At 34.8% G+C, this 25,625-nt stretch overlaps 1 protein-coding gene across 7 annotated transcripts in view; it reads left to right on the top strand.

Annotated features, from left to right (window-relative positions):
* RIMS2 (regulating synaptic membrane exocytosis 2) overlaps positions 1-25,625 on the top strand; it is a 473,994-nt gene that overhangs the window by 310,133 nt on the left and 138,236 nt on the right. For 3 of the 7 annotated variants that reach the window (XM_064507626.1, XM_064507628.1, XM_064507627.1), the window contains 6 exons: positions 6,529-6,594; positions 7,171-7,278; positions 11,017-11,082; positions 13,473-13,535; positions 22,353-22,532; positions 23,656-23,765. In XM_064507626.1, coding sequence (XP_064363696.1) covers positions 6,529-6,594; positions 7,171-7,278; positions 11,017-11,082; positions 13,473-13,535; positions 22,353-22,532; positions 23,656-23,765 — 593 coding nt within the window. Of the gene's footprint in view, positions 1-6,528; positions 6,595-7,170; positions 7,279-11,016; positions 11,083-13,472; positions 13,536-22,352; positions 22,533-23,655; positions 23,766-24,597; positions 24,631-25,625 lie in introns of all 7 variants that reach the window. The other 4 variants (XM_064507623.1, XM_064507624.1, XM_064507622.1 and 1 more) reach the window with 3 other exon arrangements.

Here is a 25,625-nt window from a genome sequence, read left to right as displayed (position 1 = left end):
GGAAACAAATGAGAAAAAGCAGGATAACATTTTAGTCAATCATTTATAATGTAACTAATCATTTTAATGTGTATCACAGAGATACAGATATTGCAGAGTAAAAAGGGTAGCTGATGCTTTGTGTGGAAGTTCTGAGATAGTATTTTCTATTTTAGGTTGTGTGATTTATGATTAGTATGTTTTGTTATTGTTCCTTTACTTCTACAAATACCCAGCAAATGAGAAAAAATCAGGAAAAAAAGCCAAACGATGAAAGAAGTGCTGAAAGTTTGCTTATCGCTGTGTTATAAAATGATATGAATCTACTTAGTAATTGCAGCGCCTCTTTTAAGTGCTTTTTGTCCTTTCAGATTTTTGCCACATGCATTAATTGTATATGGTACTTCCTAATAATGTGCACCTGCACATAAATGTGTACACACATCCTGCATACACACATCTTGTGCATATACGCATATAATTGCAAAATAAATACATTCTTGCTATAGTTGGTGCAAATAGGGATCCTATAGGTAAGATGGTTCTGCTCTTTCTGTGAACAGACTTGGTTTTCAATTGCTCATAATGTTGCCAAATACAATTTTCTGTCCCAGAGCTCTTAACTTATGAGCCCAATTGGAATTAATTGCTGAAGAGCTCTTGGTCCTAGCTCTCTCCCTTGTTCTAGCATTGTAGTAAGGATGGCAGAAAGGACGGTGTTTTCTCCATAGCAGCTGTGGTTTATAGTGGGCATATCACTTGACAGAAAAATCCCTGTTAAATCACAGTGGTGGACAATTACCCCTGCCACCCTCCTAGTGCCTCTACTAGAGGGTCCTAACCTCCAACAGAGGCATGGAGCAGGAAGAGGGCAACAGGCAGCGGGCTCTTGCAAATAAATGCAGCTACGTCTGAAAGGACTTGCGATACAAAACCGTCAAGCTGAATTAAAAAAAAAAAGCAAAGAAAAGTCATTGATACATTTCTCAGAATAAAATACACATACAAAATGCCTATATTAAAAATAGTGCAGTCATTCTGTTAAAAAGCTTTAGTGCTGTGTCCTTAGGAGCAAGGACTTAAAATGTGTGAGGGAGAGCATTGTGATATTGGTTTTCTCATAGAAAGTGATCTCAATTTGATCAAACAATGAGTGTCAGTTCACAAATTCTCTGCTGATAATGGCTGTTGTTTGGCAGCTAAATTCTCTAAGTGGTCAATTGGAATATTTCTAGGATTTAATCTGCCCTAGGACTGAGCAGGGATTTCTGTACAATTTGTGCAACAGCAAACATCCGTACCCTTATGGGATGGAAAAGCTGTTGATGTTTTTACTTAAAGAAGACTCATTCTGTGCTTTAAAAAGACTGAACTATCAAATAAAACAACTTTGTTTATCTTTTGTACAGAATGTGGCAGGGAAGATTATGTAACCAATGGTTTATTCATGATGGCATTTGTCATTTTCTAGAGTTGCCTGCTAGACTTCACATTTTCTTAATGCAGTTTTTTAGATGTAATTTCTCAGGTGCTTATAAAGCAACGTGGAAAACATTCCACCCAACAGCAAATTAACTGCCACTTGTTCATTAGAGAATCAAAACTTTTAAAACCGTATCACAGGCCTCAGCTGTTTGGAAAAAGTAACTGACTGTAGTAGTTAACATCTTCAGAGTAAGCCGCTAGCAGGAAATGTCACACACCTTTTCCTTGAAGGCCCTTTATTAGTTCCAGCCTCTTCTCCCCTTGAACCCTCTGGGCTTGGTTTTGCAATCCTAACTAGATCCCAGGCCCACTTTCATACTTGATTCCTTGCTATAGTGCTTTCCCTAGATTTCATAGGCCAGACCCTTTTCTTCTCCCTCCTCCTATCTTCAATGGCTCTTTTTTTCTAAATTCCATACTAAATCACCCCAAAGAGCCAACTGTTCCTTTCTCTTTTTCTTTCAACCAGGTTTGATTGGTTCAAGCTCTAGTTTTGGAACAGAGAGTCTTGTCTTGCATTCAAAATTATTTCTGCCTGCTTCCATAAGCACAAGATTATCAGAACATAATAGTACTCCACTCATTCGTCCTTTCCACAGAAATATTTTGGAGTCATCTTCCCACTCTAATACAGAGGCTGGAATATCAATTGAATTGTGGGACCTGGTCACAGAAAACAGAAATTCAGAGAGAATGGTTATTTTCTAATGCCTCCTCTTTACTGTTGAGTAAAATATCCCAAGCTGTGAAGAGCAGGTTCAACTCCCCTTGCACAGTAAGAATAGAAAGTCATACAATGTATTGTACAGTGAGCCACTGTGTGTATGTATGTGTATTTTCATGTGTGCTTGTGAGACTGTCTAGCAGATCTAGCCAGCCCCTGGAAATTAAATACTTGGAGATAGGCAATCAAATTGCTCACTGAATTGTTGAATAGAAGTTTATTTTCACGTGACATTTCTGTGTGTGTGTGTGTGTGTGTGCGCATTTACATTAATGGTCATATTTGCAAAATCTGTAACATTGTCTCATCAGACTAATTTCATTATTTGAATATAAGTGAAATGAATTGCTGCTGCAGATGTCCTCTGTATGCTATCTGTAGCAAGATCTGTAATCTTTCAGAAATCTGTGAGGGTGCAAACTGATATTTTCATTTTGCTATTCTGTCAATTGACATAGTTCTGCCATTGGCTATTGTACTGCAGCAAATAAGAAATGTGAGGTAAAGGCTAAAAGCTTCAATGAAGGTTGCCAAAGGAAAAGGATCTTGGAGTTCTTTTGTCTTTTTAAAAATCTGCTATATCGGATATGTAGTGATGTCTAGTGATATTCCATGCATTCCCACCTACCTGTGCATGTGAGATCGTGATTTTCATGAACAGTTAAACAGACGTGTTTATTTTGGGTGCAGTTCTGGAACGATTCCGAAGTTGTTCTGCATTTAGACATTGCAAAGTCTAATGGCAGCAACCAATTATGTTGTGACTTTAAGTGTTCTAGACTAGATGTTAACCAAATAGAAGTTTTGCACATCTCGATTTTGGACAGTGAGAATTAAGTGTTAGCCATTTTGGTGTTTTGTGGATTTTTTTGTTGTTAACATATTTTTAAATATAAAGAAATTATTTTAAGCGTAATACATAAAGGATAATAATGAAACAAATAGCAGGATATGCACAGAAGATAGGTGACATTTAAGCCTTTTACTGTGCATGCTGTAATATATAGAGCACAGAACAATGTGCTGGCTCCTGAGGTGCATACCATCACCTTTTGACTTAGATCATGTCAGTCATTCTCTCTTCCATCAAGATATGGCATGCAGCCTTCCTTTCTTTTTTACTAAGCATGCATAATTTATGGAAATCATTGCACAATTTCCAGAGAAAGAGACATATTTATATGACTAATATCTGTATTTTTGTTATAATAGTTAGAGATATTGTGAAAATGCACAAGGATTCTTAGGTTATATTTTCTTGATCTATGATGAATGCCTTGTACTCTGAGAAGTTACTGAATTAATATATGTGTAGAACTAGTTTTTCTCATTAATGACTTCAGACATAGTATTCTCATTTCTTATCTTGCAATTGTAAGAACATTTTATAAAGAGTTAACCTCTACTGTGAGGTAGATAGCATGGATTACATGGACTCTAAAGAACAGGGCAAAGTATGAATAGCCAGTAATGCCAGAGGGAAAGGTGAAGTATAAGCTAAGGCTTACCTGAGTTCCCTGTACGGGCAAGCAGAATTCTGAGCAGTGAGAAAGCATATTTCAAACCTGATTATTGAAATCAGATTGTGTATGTGGCTGGATCTAAATGCCAGCTTACACTGATGATGAATTTCTGAGTGTAAAAAAAGGCTTGAACTACCTTATGTTCCCATGCAAAAGTCAATTCAATGCAAAAGTAAACTTGATAAGAGCTCTAGAGCTCTGAGTTTCTAGAAGTTTTAGGACAAAACTTAATACCAGAGTTCTGGCACTCAAAATAGTTTAGGGGGGATTTGAAAAGTAGTCAGGACTCAAATCCTAAGCAGAGCATTACCTGATGATGTTTTATTCACATGTCAATAAGTGAATGGAGCAGTCACGGGTGTTCCTTCTTTCAGGTAGTGAGTTAAGCTGCTTGCAAGTAGCAATTGCATTGCCATTAAATGTGTTCTGCAACACTGTTTGAGATCCTATTTTTTCTAAAGCCTTGCCCTTTAAAAACTATTTGAATATATTATATTTATTTGATGCCTTCCATTTTTGAAAGACTTTCAAGGAAACATGTCAGCAGTTCACTGAAAAGATAAAGGAGGAAGTGAAAGTGAACTGTTACTCTTAAAATGTCATCTACCAGCTGGAAGGTCTTAATTAGTGATTAATACTAATGTAATATTTGCAACAATATTGTGGTATTTAATTCCAGGCTTTCAGCTCAACCATTTAAAGAGATATTCACATGGACATAGCTTGCAGAATGGTGGACACAGACTGGTATGCAGTTCTTTGCTATAACCGCACATATGATAGTCGTCATGGGGTAGACGCCTACATTTTTATTTGATTGTTCTTCCTGTGGGTGTGCTTGTATTCTAAAGCAAATTTTAAGAACATGATGGAATTAGTTTTTAATGCTTCTTGGCAGCATGTTGAATGCCAGGCTGTTCTGGGGAGACTGCTTTTGGTACTTAAGTCTGTATACCAGTTCAAGGATCCTAATGCTATTTGCAGCCTGCAGTTCAGTTCTGACATTATTTTCTTAACTGTTAAGTTCTTCGTAGGATCTCATCCCCCAGTTTTCAGTGTGCTGTGCCAAGTTGAGCCCTACTGAATTATGTAGGATTCCTCATTGTTGTAACAATCTGTCTGCAAAGAGTAAATTGCATAAACAGGGACTTAAATTAAAAGCTTTTTATAATGATTGTACTTTGGCTTGTCTTTGGAAAGCAGTGAGCACAAAAATCTCTTGTCCTACATATGATTAATATAATATGCTTATAAAGAATACTTACATGTGGCTAGTGATATATTGTATCCATGTGGGAAGAGGCATAGATAAAATGTGTAAGTAATATAGCTACACTAAAGGTGTGTCTGATTATTAGAAAATCATTAATTGTGAAAAAATTAACAAATGTAAAGTAAAAGCATAGCAAAAATGTGGGGTTTTCCATGTTTATTGCAAAATTGGCTTACACTTCTAATGTGGGCTTTTGTTATTGGACATCGCTTTAAAATACCCCAACTTCAGAGGAGCTGTAGACCAGGAACTCTTTTTTGCAGTGTTATAATTTCTTGTAATTTGGAAGTGAAACACTGTTTTCAAAACTGTTTTTTCCTGTACTGTGTGCATATATTTATACCAAAAGAGAAATAACATTATTCCCTTTTTCAAATAATCATTGATAATTTGAAGAATTCCTGGTGCGATAACAAATATACAGCAATATATAACAAATTATAAAAATGTTGACAGGGATTCTCAAAATACAAATAAAAGGTAAATAGTTCGCTTTCATTATTTTGAAATGTGTGCATTTCTTTTCTGTCATATTGTATTGCAGCTGTTACATAGATTCATTTTACTTAGATAATAATAGGGTTTTCCTCTAAATTCTGAATAACGTGTCACTTCTAAATATGATCAAGCTTTGGGTATACTGTAATGTGCAATGATATATTCAATTCCTGCATCACGTAGTTCTCTGCTTATTACTTTTACAAAGCCACAGGTGAGTATGTCCATGATGGTTCATTATATAAAAATAAGGGTTGGTCAGAAAATGTATTTTCCATTCTGCAGGAACTACCCCTTTCCCCTCAAATAAATGAATAAATAAATTGCTGTGGAACTGAAAGTCTGCAGGACTTCATTTAAGGACCACTGACCTCTGGCTGAAGGTCAAAAGAACTGTTTACTGTAGAAAAGGGAAACCTCAGCAGAGACATGGTAATAGCCTTTAAGTATATGTTAGCTTGTTTAGAAAGCAGGTGATACTTGGTTATTAGCTGTGTCCTCCAGAGATAAAACAAGAATTAGTTGGTTTAATTCACAGCAAATGGCTGTTAGGATAGATATTAGGAAAACACCCACTCAGGAACAGCAAAGCTCTGGAACAAGCTACAGGGAGATATTGCAGAACTCCCAACACTAGTAGCCCTTCAGACAGACTACGTAAAGCTCAGCCAAAGATATTATTGGTATTGAAGTTATCATTGCCTTCAGGCAAGGGAACAGGCAATATGACTTCTTGAAATTCTGTTCAGCCAGAGATGTATACCTTTTTCATCCTAACTGAAATAACTTAAAAGATCCCAAATTTTAGCTATCCGCTTGATCCAAAGTCTCTTACTGTCTTTTCAGTATAAATGTGTGAATCCCTTAGGTAATTTTATCTTTAGAACTCTGTATCAGATTTATAATTTTGTTAATCATTTCAGTGCTCTACATAATGCTTATATAGCCCCTGCATTCTCAGATCTTTATGTTTCTGTTGTGTGATATGTATTCCTTCTCCATCTTACTGTCTCATATTTGTATTTTTCTTTCTGCCATGTACTCAGTCATTATGTTACTCTGCCTCGTTCCCGGTACACTCAGTCCACAGATCACCATCACAGAGATGCCAGGTACATATTCTCCTCTGTGTGACTCTGTGTGGATAATGCATGTACCTGTATGTACGTTCATGTCCACTTCTCTCTTTATCAGTTCGTGGATAGTGTTAGAAAACCTAGAAGTATTGAATTAATAACAACATTAGTATTCTTAATAGACTGTGTAGACAATCACTGAGTAATTCTTAACTTTTTGCTGCTTTTTTTTCCCCTGCCAAAAGTCTGTAATTGGTGGTGAAGAAGAATAATGCTATTTTTATATCATTCCAGTATCTTAAAGATGCAATAAAGAAAATTATTTAAATCAACCAACACAACTACTGATACTTTAATTTTCATATTCAGAATGTAATACATGTATGACTGTGTTAGAAGTTAGAACAGATAAGTCTGAAGTGTGATACTTCTCTTATAGCCTCAGCAGCAGGTTAATATACCTTAATTTTTCTTAAGTAATTTTGCTGAATTCACCAATGTTCCGGTTGAGTTCTGTTCCAGTTCTGTTGTTGAATTTTCCTGCTTTTCATGTTTGTCCTCATTTCATCTTTGTGTTGCTTTTCATTGTGTTCACCCTTTATGTTTTGGCAGCAAGGATCACACAATGTATCCTCTATTTTGTGAAGATGCAATCAGATTACTTCGCTCCCGTAAGATGTGCCGTACCTATTCTGAGGGTGCTTACTATGACCTTGAGAGGTATAATTGGTGTGGAGCATATTGTCTGTTCTACCACTTATACTTTGACAGTATTGTTTGGTGTCCAAACTAAGAATGTGACCTATGTTTTAAGTGATAAACACATACAGTGAAGATGTTTTATGATATTCTGGGAGTATATATGCATCTGAGAGTGACTACTCTGGAGTATGGCTAAATCCAGAGAGAAGCTGAATAGTCTTATAAAAGTCAGTTTCATAAATTGGGTTATATGTATATTATAAATAAGCATCTTTGTATAACCCTTATTTTTGGTGGAATTTTCTGAAGTGCTTTTTGTACTTATTTTTCTCTCTGGAATAATGAGAAAATGCCTGTTTACTTCAAAGTACACAGAAATAGTCTTTTTGAAATTCCTTTCTTTGCTTAAATGAAAATTAGTGTGAAATGTACAAGTATTATTTATGTTACACATATTTATATAATGCTTATTCTGTAATTTATTGTATACATTCACAACAGCTACATGTGATTACAGAATATCAGAGTTCCTGTTAATATAAGGAAAATATGGCACAGGGAAGTTGAGCCTGTAATAATTTGTATGAAATGATTATACATAAAATACAGTCGATTTTAAGAGACATGCTGGTGTACTATAGATGCAAAAAAATACTAGTGTAATTATAATATTTTCATCAAATATTGCAAATCAGAAAAAAGTCCACATGGACATGTTTCAATAGAAAGAATTATATAAAGATTCATATAGATAAACTAGATGAATTGTGAGCTAATTAAAATAAAATGATAGCTTCTAACTTCACATAGTAGATGTGATGGTTGATACTGCCATTGCTTTACAAGACAGGCTAGGTACAATTTTCCATTGAAAGAACTAAATAATTTTTGATATATTAACTTCATGGCTGCCTCTGGCTATCATTTTCTCTGAGAATTTCACTAAGTGTTGCTCTGACTTCAAACTATACAAACTCCATCTTTTTAGTATGTGTAAAACTGGCTTTGGATACAGAGACAAAATGGAATCCAGAGCTGTTACAGTATCATGAAATTACTCCTTCTGAAAAATTCTTGCTTTGTAAAAATTTTCCAAAGCTCAAATGTAATAGACATTATAACCTTTCTAACTCAGCTAAACATTTGTGTTGAAATTATGTGGTATTATATGAAACTTAATTTGAAGAAACAGTGTATTTAGTAGTTCAGTCCACATGTAGAAACTTTAAAAATGAGAGGGATTTTTTTTTCTGAAAATATGTGAAGAAATGTACCCAAATATATTCTATTTCAGTATTTAGTTTTTGTATACTGTTATAATGACATTTGCCTTAGTTTATCTGAATCTGTTTCAGATTGATGGCCATATCTGTAGCTATCCAGATATTGCCGAAAGTTGGAGCTTTTACCAGATTGTCTTAGTTTGAGGATCTTGCCTTGCAAATCTTCATCTTAGTTTCTGTAAAACTTAATCTCTGAAAAATAAAATAAAAGCAATGAAAATAAAGGGCAAAAGTGGTAGCATGTACATAAAGAATAAAAAGCTGGGATTGAAGCGGTGAGATGGAGTAAATCTTTTCCAGGGCCTTATTTTAGAAGAGTCCTATTAAAGCTAAATCCTGCTGGGGTCTGAAAGAAAATCCTACATGCAATGGAACGTGTCTTGCTCACTTCAAGTGTTAGAGCAGTATCTCGGGAATCTTTGGGCTGTAGAGTCTGATCATGGACTTTCTGGTTCCCTTGAATCCAGGCTGCCTGTGGGTATGTTAGTATTCAAGTTAAATGAGTCATCTCACCAGATATGAACTACTCTGAGTACTTGATAATCACTATGACTTTTCCTTGTCTTTCATCCTTTCTATCTTTCCATACTGTGAAAGCCATTCTGCAGGTATTTAAAGACCAAATAAATTATAATCATTATATTACTCGTCGTTATCCTTATAAACAGCCTGAGTCATTTCCTCTTTCCTATTTTGTGTTTTAGAAATACATAAAAGATTTTTTAACCCATATTTCTTCATCTATCTTTGAACTTTTTATCCAGTTTAATGCTTACCTAAAAATCCATTATTTTTGTAATGCGAGACCTTAGTCTCTTCTTAGTCCCATCCACTTAATCAGTCATGCTGATATTAAGCAGTCACCTCTCTTGATGTTTTTTATTTTCACTTTTTAAAACATGTAAAGTAAGTATTTCTATTTTCCACTGTTAATCAAAATAGTAAACGTCATTGTTCTGTAATGTCCAACATTCAGGGAAGAGTCTTGCATCTGGAATAGAGATTTTTGTGTCTTATATGTCATTACGAATCTCTCAGTGTGGATGTCCTTCAGGCAAATATGTCATACAGATACATCAGCCAAGATTATTTGCCGCCTTCTTTTTTTTTTCATGGTTCCTTTCACTACTTACAGCCATTCACAGCCAGCCCCTTAACTCTTGCAGTCTCTTCTAACAGTTTGTTTCTTTTCACGGAGTTGACTAATGGGTTTTCTTTGCTGTTTTCTCTACTGATGGTTGCTTCACTTACTGTCTTATCAAGTTCGATATTCTTTGATATTCTAGGATGCACTTACACTATCAAAAACCTTGAGTTCATTCTTGGGCCATGCTGCTGTCATCGTTTTGCCTTCGTGATAGTTCCTCCCTTTTGAAGGAGTCCAACTACTGCCCTCCAAAAGGAAACAGAGGAAGCATTGATAGGATAGTTTGCTTGAGCTTGAGAAAGATGGTGGGGGACATGTGTGGCCACAGTGACTTCATTGCCCTTGGGTCCCACTGCTTTCTCAAGAGCTCCCTGCTGTCCAGTACTCTATTCAAATTTTTGTTGACCCTTTCATGTGATACTCATCTACCTAATAGTCAGCATTGTAGCACCAGCTGGTACCAGCTCACACTGCTACAGCCACTCAGCATAAACGTACATTAGGTATCGTTGTTGGACATACATAGCTTTACTTGCACTTTTATTTATATCTCACAGTTCACAAGTCCTGTACAGTTATACCAGTCTAGTTCATAATTTGGCAGTCACCCGTTTAAAATTGGCTGACATACATATAATCTCAATGACAGAATAATGTTCTCAAGATTTTCATCTCAAATTTATCAAAATAAAAATACATTGTTTTTCTAGGTTTTCTAAGTAGCTCCTCCCAAATAAAAATCTGCTGAAAGCTTCACTGTGTTGAACTCTTCCTTTCTCAGCTTTCCTATCTCAGAGTCCAGCTTAATCACTGAGAGCACTATACTGTGTGATATTTCATTCTGTTTTTTTTTTTCCTTTAATCTCTGGGATTTGAGTTTGGAGAACAATAAAAGCTGGTTTATGCACATTTTGTGCAAGATCTGCAGTTCACTTCAGGCAGCATTTCTGTTGCTTCTCTTAAGGAAGCAAACTTTTGATTCCTTTTTGTTTATTGACTTTCATTTTACCAGTCAGAAATTTCATAACAGCCATATGCTGTTTATGCTGAAATTTTACAGTTGCATAAAGTTTTCCTGTATATGAAATGCGTGCATTGATCAAATGTCCTTAGTATGTCGCTGATTATTTCTGAATATAATTCAGAAGTAGAACTTCAAAATGACCTTATATATGGATATATAAGCTTAGAAGATAGTGCTGAACATAAAGTAGATAAATGTACTCTATGCACATCGCTGTCTTAATTATACAGTGAGGAAAAACACATAATAAAAAAACACTATTAAAATGTCTGAAATATCTGTGCTGTTTATTCCATATTCAGGAGGACTAGGCAGGAGAGAAGAGTGCCTAATACATATTATGATGACACAACCTATACTCCTGAAAGGTATTTTTATTTCTATAATAAAATAGATAAAGTTGAGTGATGTAACAGTTTTTATGAAGTGTATTCTAAAATCTTTAACTGGCCAAGATTCAGGATATTTAAATTTACAGTGCACTTCATGCAGTACTTCTTTTAAAACAGAACAGCTAATCTCCAGAGTTTTAAATACCTCATTTTCTTTAGCCCTCCATTGCCTCCACTCTGGATTTTTTTAAGAGAGCTCTTAGTTGAAAAAAGTTTATTGGCTAGAAGATATGGGAGGAAAAGCAAGAACGCAGATGAGTTAGGTATAACTGAAGGTTTTTCCCCACTTAATCACAACATACTTTCTAATAGCTAACATTTTCGGTCACTATGAGTAATTATAAGACAAATTTGCATCTCCAGTTTCAATTTTTTAATATCTAGAGATACTTAAGGATGTCTCAGCTTTTGACATATGAGTGCCCTTACTGACTGAAAAATGAATAGTTGAATGCCTTCAAACTAATTTTGAGTGTGTGCTCTTCTAGGACCAAAACCACTATTGTTCCTCCTATATTTTGGTATCACAGTGGACAGAATCTATCTCAAATTGGGAGTGTAATCTGAAAGATTTTGGGGTGTCTCTAGAAATAGTTATATGATAACAACATTTCACATTTAGAGGGAGAGGCAAAGTCCAAAAAGAAAGAAATCTGAAGAAAAAACAAGTTGGTATTTCTCTCATTGTGTACAATAGATCTTTTATATTTCAGTGTCCATTTGTAGGACTATCTATCTTTGATCTCCATCTGAAGTATGGGAGCAAATAAAGCAAGGAATATTTGCTAATAGGAAGAAATTTTGTTCATTTTCATTATGTCACTATGAATAAATACAGTCATATTTATAAAATAATATAAAATAAACTGCAATTTAAAAACCATATTTATATATGCATGGTGCCTAGAATAAGACACTTTTACAGAAGAATCTCACCTAAATTTTAGCTAACTGGGGAAACTAACCTCAGTTTTAAAGCTACTGATGATCAGAGAGAGTATAAATACATACCTGTCCTTCTCCATCTGTATTCTAATTAAATTAAGCCGAACTAACTTTCATCCAGTTGTGGCTACCATGTCAAAAATGCCATTACCTGTAGCATCCAACCTGATGTAGAAGAAAAAAGAGAGGCTGAGTTTGATTCATATATACTGCACTCCATACTATCTTCTGTAACTATCTTCCTTCAATATAATGATCAGGAGGTGTGAAATTATGTAGTTTGAGAACACATCTCAAAACCTCAGATTGTTAAATCTGAGAAGTTAAAACATCCATCCTACTATGACTCCTGAGAGCAGATTCATCACAACCCTCTGATAAGTGTGTTCAAGTCATTAAAAAGTTAATTGTGCAGACTTTGGTTGGGAGTGTCAGTACAGACAAAGGAATATATATTGAAGTTGGGAACACGATGGTCCCTTAGCCTTTTTTGAAAACCTCTGTCTTGGTTCTCACTCACTGTCATGTAGAAATCATTGAATAGTGGGACCATTGCAGTTCCAGTGCTATCCCTGAGCATGATGCTCAAAGTATGGATCTCCAGATAAGGTTGAAGTTGAGTCTCCTTAATCAAACTTTGGATGGTTTGGGTAAAATTTCAACATACCAGGGTAATGCAACATGAACAGATTATTCTAGGGCTTCTGAAATCAAAGCAGCTTTTTTAATCCCATTATTTCTTTTCTCTATGGTTCTAGTTTAAGATAAAATGTTTCTATACTTGTTTTGATGTGGTGTCTAACTGATTTTACTGAAATGATGCTGCAAATGTTTAAGCTAGGTAGTCTATGTTTAATACTGGGCACAATAATAGAGGCATAAAATTTAATTGGTTTTCATTGTTTGATCTGAGTGGAATGTTAGTCGTCTTCTGCTTCTTAAATAACTGTGAAAACCAACTATCTATGGAAAAGTAAAGAAGGTTGAAAAGATTAAATATTTAAAGCTAAGAGCAACATTTTATACTATTGCTTCATAGAATATTATTTTAAAGTTGATGCATCTCCACAGATATTTTTAATTATTTCACAAACACAGTAACCATTGAAAACATGAAGACTTTTGTGTGAGAAAAAATAAGGGATCCATTAGATTTTATGGAATTGACATTCGTGACTAAACTGCTGAAAATATTAAAAGTGAAATATATTAAGTACTGTATCAGGAAAAATTAATTACTTAAAGAAGGTGTGTTTTTCTTCATACCTAGGAGGAAGTAGAAGGAATTACAGAAAATGATTTGAAAACAATTCAAAAGCTCCCCATTTTATTGAGAAGTGCTCATGTCATATGAATTAGTGTGTTACTAATATTGCATATGTTTCTTTATAACACTTCTTTATTTTAACTGCATTGTAAAGGTGGTACAATGGTGCAAGTTCATGGGCAGATCATGTAGTCAATGGTTCAGCTGAAAATTATGGGTAAGTAAAGAGTGTAGAGTTACAGATATAGCTAAAATGTATTTCTAATCTTACTATAGAATTGCTTTATTATAGTACTTAATTTATTCCTAATGAGTGTGTTTTTCTTCATGTCTTTCTTTCTTGACTCAGAAAAGACACAATTTGTGCTAGTCTTTTTTCCAACATTAAACTGTTTTATTCAGTTACAAATATAAAAGGAACATTGATTGTGTTTGGACTATTTTTAAAACATTTTCTCAATGTTCAGGGCTGTTTTAAAGAAAAAGCGCTTTCTCTTTCAGTGATAATACCAGCCTACATTCACATGTAGGGGCATGTACCTTAGAGACCTAATACTGTTTAGCTTTAGGAATAATCCCAATCCCAATTGTCTAAGCTATCTCCCCCCTGTGATGGGTGCCTCACCCATGCAAAGCGCTGTGTACCTGCCAACCCTCATTTCTGCCCAGCTGTGGGTGGTTCCTGATCAAGAGAATGCCCAGGTGTTCCTACATAAACTTGCACTATCAGAGTTCTCTGGCTTTACTGCTTCTCTCTCATTTTGTTTTTGCTCTTGCAACATTTTTCTTCCTTATTTTTACTTCTTGTTTCCTTTGTGAATGTGATTAGAGCTTTTTTCTGCCCTTCCATATCTTGTAAGTAGAACCTAGACTATGTCAGCGACATGTTTTGGCTGACTAAGACAAATGTATGGGGTGGTCCAAGTTGCTGGAAAATGCTGAAGTCCTTAAGTGAAACTCCCACTGAGTTACTGGGAATTTTTCCTTAATGAAATTAAATCTCAAAAATGTTTTCTCTTAAATTATGCAAAATAATACTATTAATTGGTATCTCAAATGCTATAATTTCACAAGTACTTAATAACATGTGAATTGTGCATAAGTATTGAATGAATTCCATGCTTTGACTTAATTTTTATTTATTAGTGAATTTAATAGTGAACCTACTTTGAAATTTGTGTTTTTATTCTTTTATAGCTGCACAAGTAAACATGTTTCTCTGGAGAAATAGTCATGTACTCAAAACAGATAGTTGGAGGATTATAAAGATGTACTCATTTGAATGTAACCAACTGTATAAAATGATCCTATATATTTGAAAGAGAAGTATAAGGGATTAGTTACAGTTTGCCTGTATTCAGTTCACCAAGGCTATTTAAATAATATAAAATAGTGATTCATATTTTTCAGTGTTTATTGGTTAATACAGAAATTCCATTAATGAAAGTCAGAGAGTGAAGGACACCTGAAGTGACTTTGTCAACTTGAACTTAAAAAATTCTGGTAAAAAGCAAAATTCATCCTCCAACATTTTAATGCAAGTTTCTCTGCTCACTGGATAGGTTTATAAAGGACATTAGAGCAGCCACACAAACTTACTTGGGACTGTATTTCTTCCCTAGCTATTTGTGCCATTGCTTGCTCACTCTTCAATGTTAATTGTTAGTAGTAAACACTTCATTTGTACTCATGGGAAGCGCCATGCATACGAACTCTTCCTGAGAAAGTGCACGAGCATACTGAAAATAGCCAGCAATAAAAAAGGCTGGAAAGTGCTCAGTGTTAAAAAAAAGTTTGTAGTTTAGTTTTTAATAGACACATTACATACTTCTAGTTTATTATTTTGGTTTAGTATTAGTTTTGTTTAGTAATAGTTTTGTTTAGTTTTACTTTACTTTTTTAAAATTTAGTGCAATATAGATGCTGACATAGTTTAGTATCAGGGAAAAAATAACAGATTTGTAACTTCAAAAAAAACCTTTTATTTGTTAGGACACTTTGTCCCAATTTAAATTAAGCTCCAGAAAGCTGTGGAAAATGGAATAGAAGACAAGAACATTTGTTGCGAATCAGTATGACATTAAAATAGACCATAAGGCATGAAACATACTTTAATGGAATAAAGACTACTGAAATGGGGCAGAATCTGTTAATATCATTGGATTTACAGAATGCCTTTAATGGAAACAGTACTCTATTATGCTTATTCATGATTCAAGGGCTTAAAGGATAATAAAGACTTACATAACTGCTTATCTTGGAATGATCTGATTGAAATCCTGGCTTTGTGAAGTGACAAAACTCTTGTCAGCTTCACTGAGGTCAGAATTACAGGTCTACTCCTATTGCTAAAAGTTAAGTAGATACACACAAACCTGTGGAATTAAGCCTTGTTTGTGACATTTTACTAATTAAATGTCTGTCACATTATCAGTTTTTAAAAACATTACTGGAAAAGAGAGACCAATTAAATATCGTATACAATGTATAAATAAAGTTAAACTTAAGATCTGAGAAAAAAAGAACAAGCACTTTTCAAATTTAGAGTTTGGTGCTGTATTGTACCAAAGCATATTCAGGCACATCCTTAATTTTGAGCCTCGAACTAATTCCTTTGATTACTCTATAGTTCTAGTGCTCTGCTGGATTAAATTTGAAGGTTTAAGCCCTGCTGGGAAAAGCTTCTATATACATTTCCTTATGTATCACTTATTCCTCAGTCCTGAATTACATGTTCATTAAAACTCGCAAACATTGCTGCTACTGCTCATAAATCTGTCTTTATGATACAGCATTCCAGTGACTGGCTGAAATACTATATTCTGAAGTGGGCAAAATTGTGTAATAAAGTTATAAGGCCTGAACACTCCTACTTTGGAATATTTCTAATATTTTTATTAAAATTTTGATTATTATCTTTGAGAAAGGTACATCTGCATATTCACTAATAGAACTGAGCTGAGGAAGGGAAAGAGAATCTCAGCTCTTGTCTTTGAGAAATTTGAGCTCCCAGCTTTTGCATGTCCTATATGATGATCTTCAGTGAGTCATGTCATGGAGGTGGAGAGATCTGAGTCTGCTATGTGATTCTTTGTGATTTGTGTCAATTGAGAATTGTGTCTATGTTAAAGATACTGAGAGCTGAAAATAGTTGGTAAAATACGAAGTACTATAAAAGGCAGCTGTCTCCATGTAGATGAAAGTATAGTTTATAAGTACCAGAAGCATTCCTGCAAAAACAATCATTTCACATACTGCAGTTGCAGCAAAGATCTGCTTGCATCTCTCAGACTTTTAAATTAGTAGTGAAAGAATAACTCCATACGTTTCATATTTTAGGCATAGAATAAAAATATGAATAAATGTTAATGCTAGAAAGTTAGTAAGGCAAGCCAATAAATCAGTAAGGCATAAGGCAACATATATGTTGCTTGCAGTCATTGGTTCACCTCTGTGTATGGAAATGTTAGCTTGGAAGGTTCATTTTTTGAGAAATTACCTTTGAGTAAAATACTGGAAACTTACTTTAAGTTAAGCTAGCACTCACTGTGCTGTGTATGCTTTCCTTTGAATGCAGTTATTAATATGATTTGTGACAACTGGAAGTTTGGAAAGTTAAGAAGCCTTATTCTCAACAGCATTCAGTATGCTTCTTCCTTTTGGTTAACGTTGAGACTTTCTATGAGGAAGAAGTTATTTACATATTTCTACTATTTTTTCTTCAAATGTACTAATTTTTTTCTGTTCCTCCAAAACTCATAATTTGAATGCACGTAATTGATAGGATCTGATTTTACAGATAGAGAGGATATGAAATACTTCAGCAAATCAATTTGGTATTAATTGACGACCAACGCTGCTTACAGGTTTTATTGATACTTGATACTTGTAACGGCTAGCATAACTCTCTCATTGCATTCATAGAATCATATAATAATTTGTGTTGAAAGGGACCTCTGGAAACAATCTGGTCTAACTTCCTGCTCAAAGCAGGGCACTGCTATTCTAAACTGTCTTCGAATCTGTTGATGAAGGAACATACTGTGGGGAGTAAATCTATACAGATATAAATTTATGTGCTTTCTCTTAGCATTTTTGTAATTGTATCATGCTATCATGTGTTAGCATGATTAGGTATGTCTACATCTGAGTCATCAAAGTGCCTGCAACACCATGTGTTGATACCCAAGCAAGCTGTAAGCAAATGAGTTTCCATACCTGTAGCAGTCTGTGCTTAGCAGCTGGAGCACAATGTGCCTGGGACCACAGCTGAGTCTTCTGCTTCAGTTGCGTAGCTGAGTTAGCTAGTAGAAAAGTAGTTTGGATACTGGCATGGTACGATTTGGTCTCTCCTATGACTGTATTGTAGACATACCTGTAGTTGTCACATGCCCCATAGTATAATGTGTGTGTGTGAATAGAGTATATGTGTGTGCGTGTATAAAAAAATACATATACGTGTGTGTATATATATATAAAGCAGGATTGACTGCAGCAAAAATATCATGCTTTATTTCTCAGTTTTTTTTTGTTTTGCAAGAGTACCTAAGAGCATTAAATTTCTGGCATTTAAAAACTATGGCAGCACGTAATTTTATATGAAGTTTCTTTATAGTTTTGGGTGAGTGATCTGGTGAAGCTAAGCAGTTATCGCTTTATCTTGATACTTTACCAGTGTACTACTCCTTCACAATTTCCCATTTTCTATTACAGTACTTACATCTCAGATTTGTTAAGCTTTATTGGTACTAGAAATCTCACTTGTTTGCAGACATGCTTATCTGTGTTATGCTAACAGACGATCTTGTGTCTGTGACTAAACAGCAAAGTTCCTATAGCTAGTAGAAGAGTAACATGTCCAAGGATTGAAATCCAGCAACCATCCACAGACACTGACAGGTATTACCATTGTATAGTAGCTGGAGTTTGAAATTATGATCATTAGAAAATGTATTGCTGTATTTTTCTTGTTCTGTGCTCAGTGTTTCTAGATGAAAAAAGATGAATTAGGAGCTGAATTATAGTATACTATAATTCTACTGCAATTCTATTTGTATTTCTTTAGTTTTTTGTTACAAGAACCTAGTACTTTTAAATTTTTGATTGGCATGATGTCATAGCCTACTCTTTAGTCTTGCACCCAGTTAAAAGAATGTTGTATGCAGGTTATCAAATGAACTGCTTTCAGTTATTTTGGGAAAAACTAACTTATGTTGTAAGCTTTTATGATTGCTTACTGCTCAAAAATGTTCATTTTTTATAAGGCTTTCTGTATACATAAGTTTAGATCAATGATTTTATTCATTTGTTGAAAATTCTCCTTTTTTAAAGTAACAAATCTGAAAAATTAAAAATTAGAAATGGTTTACTTTCTGCTTTGGGAAGACTGTTAGCTTTGGAAATTTCCAGAATATGAATAGAAAGTAATGCAGATAAATCAGTAGTTAATATAAAATGTTTTAGTGCCTTTGGTTAGATATTTTAGTTACTATAATTTACAGCAGTTCCTGGATATGATGGGGCTTATCCTCTAACTTTTTAATGTAAATTTTTATGGGTTTGGAATATAAATTTCTAACTGAATACTCACAGAGCTTTTCTGCATGGTGCCTTAGAGAGAGCTCAAACAGCTTCAGAGTGATAGATGGTTGGTTGGTTAAGAAGTAAACACCTACTGCTCTACTCTTCCTTCAGCGTATGGGAGATATATGCTCACAAATCTCCTGCGCTTTGATAGGGGACTAGACCACCTACTACGCATGTTTTCCCTAGCAAAGGTAGAAGGGTGCTATGATTGGTAATACTAAAAGGAGGAGGCCACTCTTTGACATTTCCTTAACTATGTATTTTTTAATGAAAAGTCTGTTAACAATGATAAAATGCTCTAGCATACATTAAGACATTATATGGATATTGAGTAGTTTTAGCTTTGATTATTATCTTTTCCTCTTTAAGAATCAGTAATTCATATTTTATGAATTATAATCAGGCTGGATGGAACTTTCAGATGCGTCTAGATAACTTGGGAACATAAACCCTCATGAAAGTTATCTGAAAAGTCACAATCTTTTGTTTTCAGTTCATTGATGTGTTTTAAAAATTCCACTCTCCACACTTATGGCTGGATTGTGACATTAATGCGTAGCTGTATGTTGTGATAGGTGGGGAGCGTCATTGTCTAAGCAGATTATTGGAGTGGTATTTTTTCTATAAAAAGGGGACAATTCATCTCTGAAGACCTGGATCTTACAGCACATGTGTCTCCTATAGAAAAGACAAAGAATATGCGAGGACGAAGAATATGGCTAGTTCCCTCCATGCCGTAAATCTGTCTGTTGAATTGTGCATATGAGTATGACTAAAAACACACAGTGATGCTTTCAAGTGGAAGGCTGTTACTATGCTTACCTAGGAGTCCATTTTTTACTATGGGTATTAGAGGTTTGCAGCATGTAATCTATAACTTGAGGGTAACAACTCAGTTTCACCTCAGGTTTCAACTAAATCCTTCCATCTACAAAAGCAACAGTGGTTCCAAAACTTGGTCAAAAAGCAAAAGGTTCACTGCCAAAATCTGTGTTTTCCTTCACTTCTGGGAACTCCTGTTTGTTTTTCCACCAGCAGTAGATACTATTTATATTATTTTTTTAATATATATACTATATTAACTGTTGAATATAAAATTTCTGCAACATTTATTTCTTAACAGAATGGTTAGGTTATAGTGGCTCCACGCTCTGCAGAACATGCATACTAAGCCATTAATATTGGCTCTAATGATAAAAATGCCTTCCTGTCTTCCAAAGCAGGCAATGGATCAGATCCATAGTATCCTAAAAATAGTTCTTACAATTGGTAAAGAGAATGAGGCCTTAGAAGTAATACAGAAAAGAGACTTAACATCTCACAGAGTGTCTACATGAATTCCGTGGTCGCTGCTCTCCTGTTTCTCCGTATGTTCTACTTGCTGCCGGGAGAGGATACCTAGAAAAAGGAATTGTACCTCTTGCCATGTTGCCCAGTTCCTGTCTCACCCCTGCTGCGGTGTGCACCAGCAACTTGCCAACTCCTTGAAATAAGTAGCGGTATTGTAGCTCTCTGTATGTAGGAGGCCAAAAGAAGAAAGAAAGTCTCTATTGGCTCATCAATTTTCTTACACATATGGGTGACCAAGATGAGGGTTGGACTCAGTCTGGACCTTAATCACATTCTCTTTTGCAATTTTTCTTAATTTAGGAATTGTTTTTCGGAGAACTTATTCTCATAGCCGAAGAAAGTTATTTTTAAACACCATGCAGATGGTTGACTCCTTTCTCACCTTCGATAGCACTGAAACCGCTCCTAAATGGTTATCTAAGCTAAGCAACATCCATTTCAAAGCTAAGGTTATGTTTCTTTGTTTACCCACAATATAAAAGAAGCGAGACAGTGGATGTTTTTGCTGATGAAGCTTCCCATTCAGAAACAGAACTAATAGAAACAGAAGAAGATGTGAGGTAATTTTGTTGTGGTTTTGTGCCAGGCTCATTGTACTTTTCCTCCAATCTTTAGTGCTTCAGCTTGTAATTACCATTGTGTGTCTCGCTGTGGTGTGTTTGCTTGTTAGGAGCTTTAGATGTAGGTTCTTGATGAATGGCATTATTCTGAACCTGTCTGTGGGAGATCCTTCTAATTCTCTAGGAATCCAATTACTACCTCATGGAAAGCATGAAGAGACATTCATTTTAATGAATGTTTTATCAACCCATTCAGCAAAGTTAGCAGTCCTAGAGAAAACTTTATTCCGTCTCAGTATGGTCTTTTAGAAATATAGTGGTGTTAATAATGTAAGACTCTTCATAATGAGGCTGTGCTACGTCTCTTTTTTTCATACTGATTAAAATTTGGCTTTATGTTATACTTAAATCACCATCCAGTTACTCCTTATATTAACTGACTTCGTTGTAAAATACGTGAGTTAGCTCAAGGAAGAGACCTAAAGGCTGTGGGTTCACCATTTGTGTTCTACAGCAGTTCAATTACTCAAGTAGAGCTGGAAAGAGTGGAAATTTAATAAGTAGCTCCATTAAGGTATACATTTTACTTTTTAAGTTACCATGGATTTATATATTTTAGGATTAGCAAATTTTCCTGCTTGCAAACATACCAATTATATTGTGGTGAAAGATGGGGCTTATTTAGTTTCTGAAAGTAATGGCATGATTATTTACCTATGATAGTAGAAGACCAGATTAGTTGATCCAGAAGTTCAGTTCTATTTGGTTTACTTTCTCTCTGTTGCTTCTCTAATGCTGACTTTTTCCATTGCTATTTTGGCACTGTTGTTTAGGCTGAGAATATATATATATGTATTTATTACAAACCTAACTATCTAATTGGTGGAACCTCTGCAAGTGTGAATGATGTTGTAGCTCTTCATATAATTGCAGTCTGAGTACTGCGTATGAATCCATTACTAGAGCCTGGCTTATATTTTGGCAGACATCGTTAGTCTAATAATACAGTTAACAGCGATATATGGTAATTATAACATCTGGCAGTGTCTGAGCTTGATGGTATTTGCTGTGGAGTTTATCCCCACGAACACGTGTTCAAGAGAACTACCTCTAAAGATAATGGACTCTGTAAAAATCTACTTCTGTAAGTAAAAATGTGCAATGAAAATGCACAATTAAAAAAATTCTGAGCTTTAATGAGAGTTAGCATTATGTCAGCTATCTTTTCCTCTAAGATGGATGTATAAATTAACAAAATAACAATGTTTTTACCCAGATATTCTCAGGAAACAGACTATTGCATGGATAGTCATTACTGAGACATTGGAAACATTTCAGCCCATTTATCAAGAGTTTTGAGGAAGCCAAGGCATACATCTTTTTAAAAAAACTGTATGTTATCAAGAAGCGAACTCAGAAAATTTACCAAAAAATGTACATAACAAAATGATTTTCTCCAAATCAATATCGCGCAGCATATTTTATGAGTAATAGAAAAGCCAAAGGTCAACTGAGCTGCTTTTTGACTAACATTACAGGAATTGTGAAGCAGCAGATAGACAGCCATATCAAAGATCCAGATCAACAGAGCAACGTGCTGTGCTAGAGCGGATCAACTCCCGCTCCCGATCCACAGAGCGTCCTGACTCAAACCTCATCAGGTCGATGCCTTCATTAATGACGGGAAGATCTGCCCCTCCTTCACCTGCCTTACCGAGGTGAAACAGACAAATCGAGCAGACTAATCTCCTGCCGCCCCCCTCCCAGCTCACCGTTTTATTTTCCCAATAGCTAATTGATATTGCCTGTCATTCTTAGCTGATCACTAGTAGCAATAGATACTAATCCCTTCAGTGCCAGCACACTATTTATATTCCACTGCGGATATAATGGTGTGGTTGCCATTGTAATTTGTTTACTAACAGTATTTAACAACATTTGTTTGTGATTTCTCATTTATCAGGAATCCTGGATGGTTTCCCACATAAAGCACCTCATAACTATCACGTTCTTCTCTTACAGAATGAGAACTTGTTTGTTTTCATCAGACATCGCTTAAGGAACAACCATCATAAAAACATCAAAGGAAACTATTTTTTTTAAAAAAAGTTTCTTTAATGGACTGTACCAACTTTGTGTATTAACTACCATTTTAACCACCATCTCCTCTGACTACATTTTACTGTGCCATAGTCTGTATTGTTCCTGTTTGAGTGCAATACTGTATCTCTACTGATTGACACTTGCAGATTTCTATAAATTAGTCTTAGCTTAAATAGCTACACTACAATAACAAGTTGAGTACATTTGGTCTAGTTGATGTTCAGTAAAGCCTCTCCTTATTTTAGGACTGCAGAGTACACTTTTGTTTTCTGAAAGTGAGAGTTGTTGCCATCAGGAATCAAATCCCAGTGCCCTCTCTCAGTTTGTTACTTTATTTTGTTTAGTCAAATCCCTATAATCTCATTGTCACTCAATGGAAGTTCAATTAAATATGAACTACGTGAAGATCCTAGAATTTGGCCTGTAGATTATTTTATGTATATGTGGGTATTATATCCATGTGTACATATACACACAATATATTTTCTGACTTGACTGTGCAAATAAATAGCCTATGGGTCCTTAGCTTTATTTTGGCTTTTTTTCTTTTTTCTTTTTTCAGAGAGAGATTTCTCTTTTTGACCAGGTCTTTTTCTGAAAAGAGATAATAGTTTTGCTCTGGGACTTGAAGGGTCCCAAGTGATCTAAACCTCCTTAGAAATTTTACCAGATCTTTTAGGTATTTAAGGATGATTTGTCATTTAATGTCTATGGTTTGTTTTGATATGTGTCTCATAGGTCACATCCTCGGACCGGATCTGTTCAAACAAGTCCATCAAGTACTCCAGTAGTAGGGCGAAGGGGGAGGCAGTTACCACAGCTCCCACCAAAAGGGACGCTGGAGAGAAGTAAGTGTATGTTTTTTCACTTGGTCACATTTTGGAATTGCTCATGAAGATTGATTGTATTTATTATTTTTCTTCTGGTATTATAGCTTAAAGCTCTTGAGCTTTTGTGCATAGAACTAGGATTTGGTAGTAGTTTTGTATTCTGTACTGTATTTTCTTTTAGTACGTTTTAACATCTACAATGATCTTGATTGAAATGAATCATCAGCAGTACAGTAATCATCAGTAATACAATAAATACAAACCAAACTGGACTATTAGCATGATCCTGTTCCTTTTGAACTCAGTAGGTGTTTTGTCATTGACTTCAACAGGCACAGTAAATGAGCTTTTGTATGTTGTTTAGTGATAAAACTCTGGCTCTTCTGGAAGTTATGAGCATAGTTGATTGCTTGTGGGCTCACATGCAGTGTACCACAGAGTAGTAACATAAAACTTCTGCACCTTGAAATGGGAGGAACAAGAAAAGAGGTAATAGTCCTTAAAATAGAAAAGGTCAACAAGATATTTCATGATTCATGATTTACTGATACTGTAAATGTGGTTATTTTCAATGTTTCATAAAAGCACTGGTCAGTGGAAGCATTTTACGAAATGTTTAAAAAAAGAGGAATAGAAACACATTTTTGACAGCAAATCACTCTTCCACTTCTGGTATCTAGATGTGTTGTGCAAAATCAGTCTAAATGGCCATATACACGCCTTTTTTTCTTTTTCTTTTTTTTTTTTAATCCTTCTGAACATGTATATTGTATCTCTTATAACACTTCTGTTGTTTTTAACCCCTGTGCTTTGGTTCCCTTTTTTGTTTTTGTTTTGTTACTTTCCCTAGACAATGGAGACAAGGAGATAGAACCTTACGAAGGTCTGTACATAAAGGAGGGTTTGTTTTTCACCTGAAAGCCTTTTTGAGAGGCATATAGGCAAAAATAAACCCAACTGCAATTGATGTTGCTTGATTGCATAGACTTAGCCTGAATTATTGTGGTAACTATTCAGTCTTTTTTTATATTCAGATCTGTGGCTCATAATTTGTACAGAGTTTTACATAAAAAGGAGAGAGCAAATAATATCATCTAAATATTATTATCGTTGGCAAAGTAACCAGGCATGTACCCGTCTTTAAATACCAAAACCTTACACTGCAACAAATGAGTGTTTCAAATTCCATTGAAGCCAATTAACCTACGTATGTCCATAAACATTTATGTTACTCTTTTCAGGATTAGCACTTCAGGAACATATTTGAATTTAAGCACTTCAGGCTGTTTGACACGGTTAGTGTTAACCATGCATTTAATCAGAATCATATTTTTTATTACAATATTACACGTACAATGCAATATGGTTACCTAAAGCAAATGCTGAATTACTAGGTAATTTTTAAACTATATAGGAGCAAAAATTATTTGAGTTAAGACAGTCTTTTGAAAAAAGTTGTAATACTTTTGCTTAAAATTATATCCCCTTATATTTTAAAGAGTTAAAACTATTTAAGTTGCTTCTTAACAAGCCATTTCTTCATAACAAGATATCAATTGCAGTCCTTGGTTATACCACTGAGGATCTATATGTAATAAAAGCATATCTGTCCCATCAGATTTTTTTTTCTTAATATTTACAATGTTTATGGTGTTTATTTGCATTTCGGAATCAATATTTCATGAAAAGAAAACTTTTGTTTTCTCAGATCATCACCCTAGTATATACATTTCTCTGTTGTCTTATGTGTTGTGAAATGCTTATATGAGTTACAGCCTAGCTGTGCCAGGAACTAATTGCATCTGATCACATGATGTTTGCTATCATTGTTATATATGCTTTCATGTTTTATCCCTTTTCCCTACTCTTTGCTTAGTA

This window comes from Dromaius novaehollandiae, chromosome 2 (genome assembly GCF_036370855.1).
Source record: "Dromaius novaehollandiae isolate bDroNov1 chromosome 2, bDroNov1.hap1, whole genome shotgun sequence".
Classification (NCBI taxonomy): Eukaryota; Metazoa; Chordata; class Aves; order Casuariiformes; family Dromaiidae; genus Dromaius; species Dromaius novaehollandiae.
Note: the sequence above shows the minus strand (reverse complement) of the source record. Positions and strands in the feature narration are given on the sequence as shown.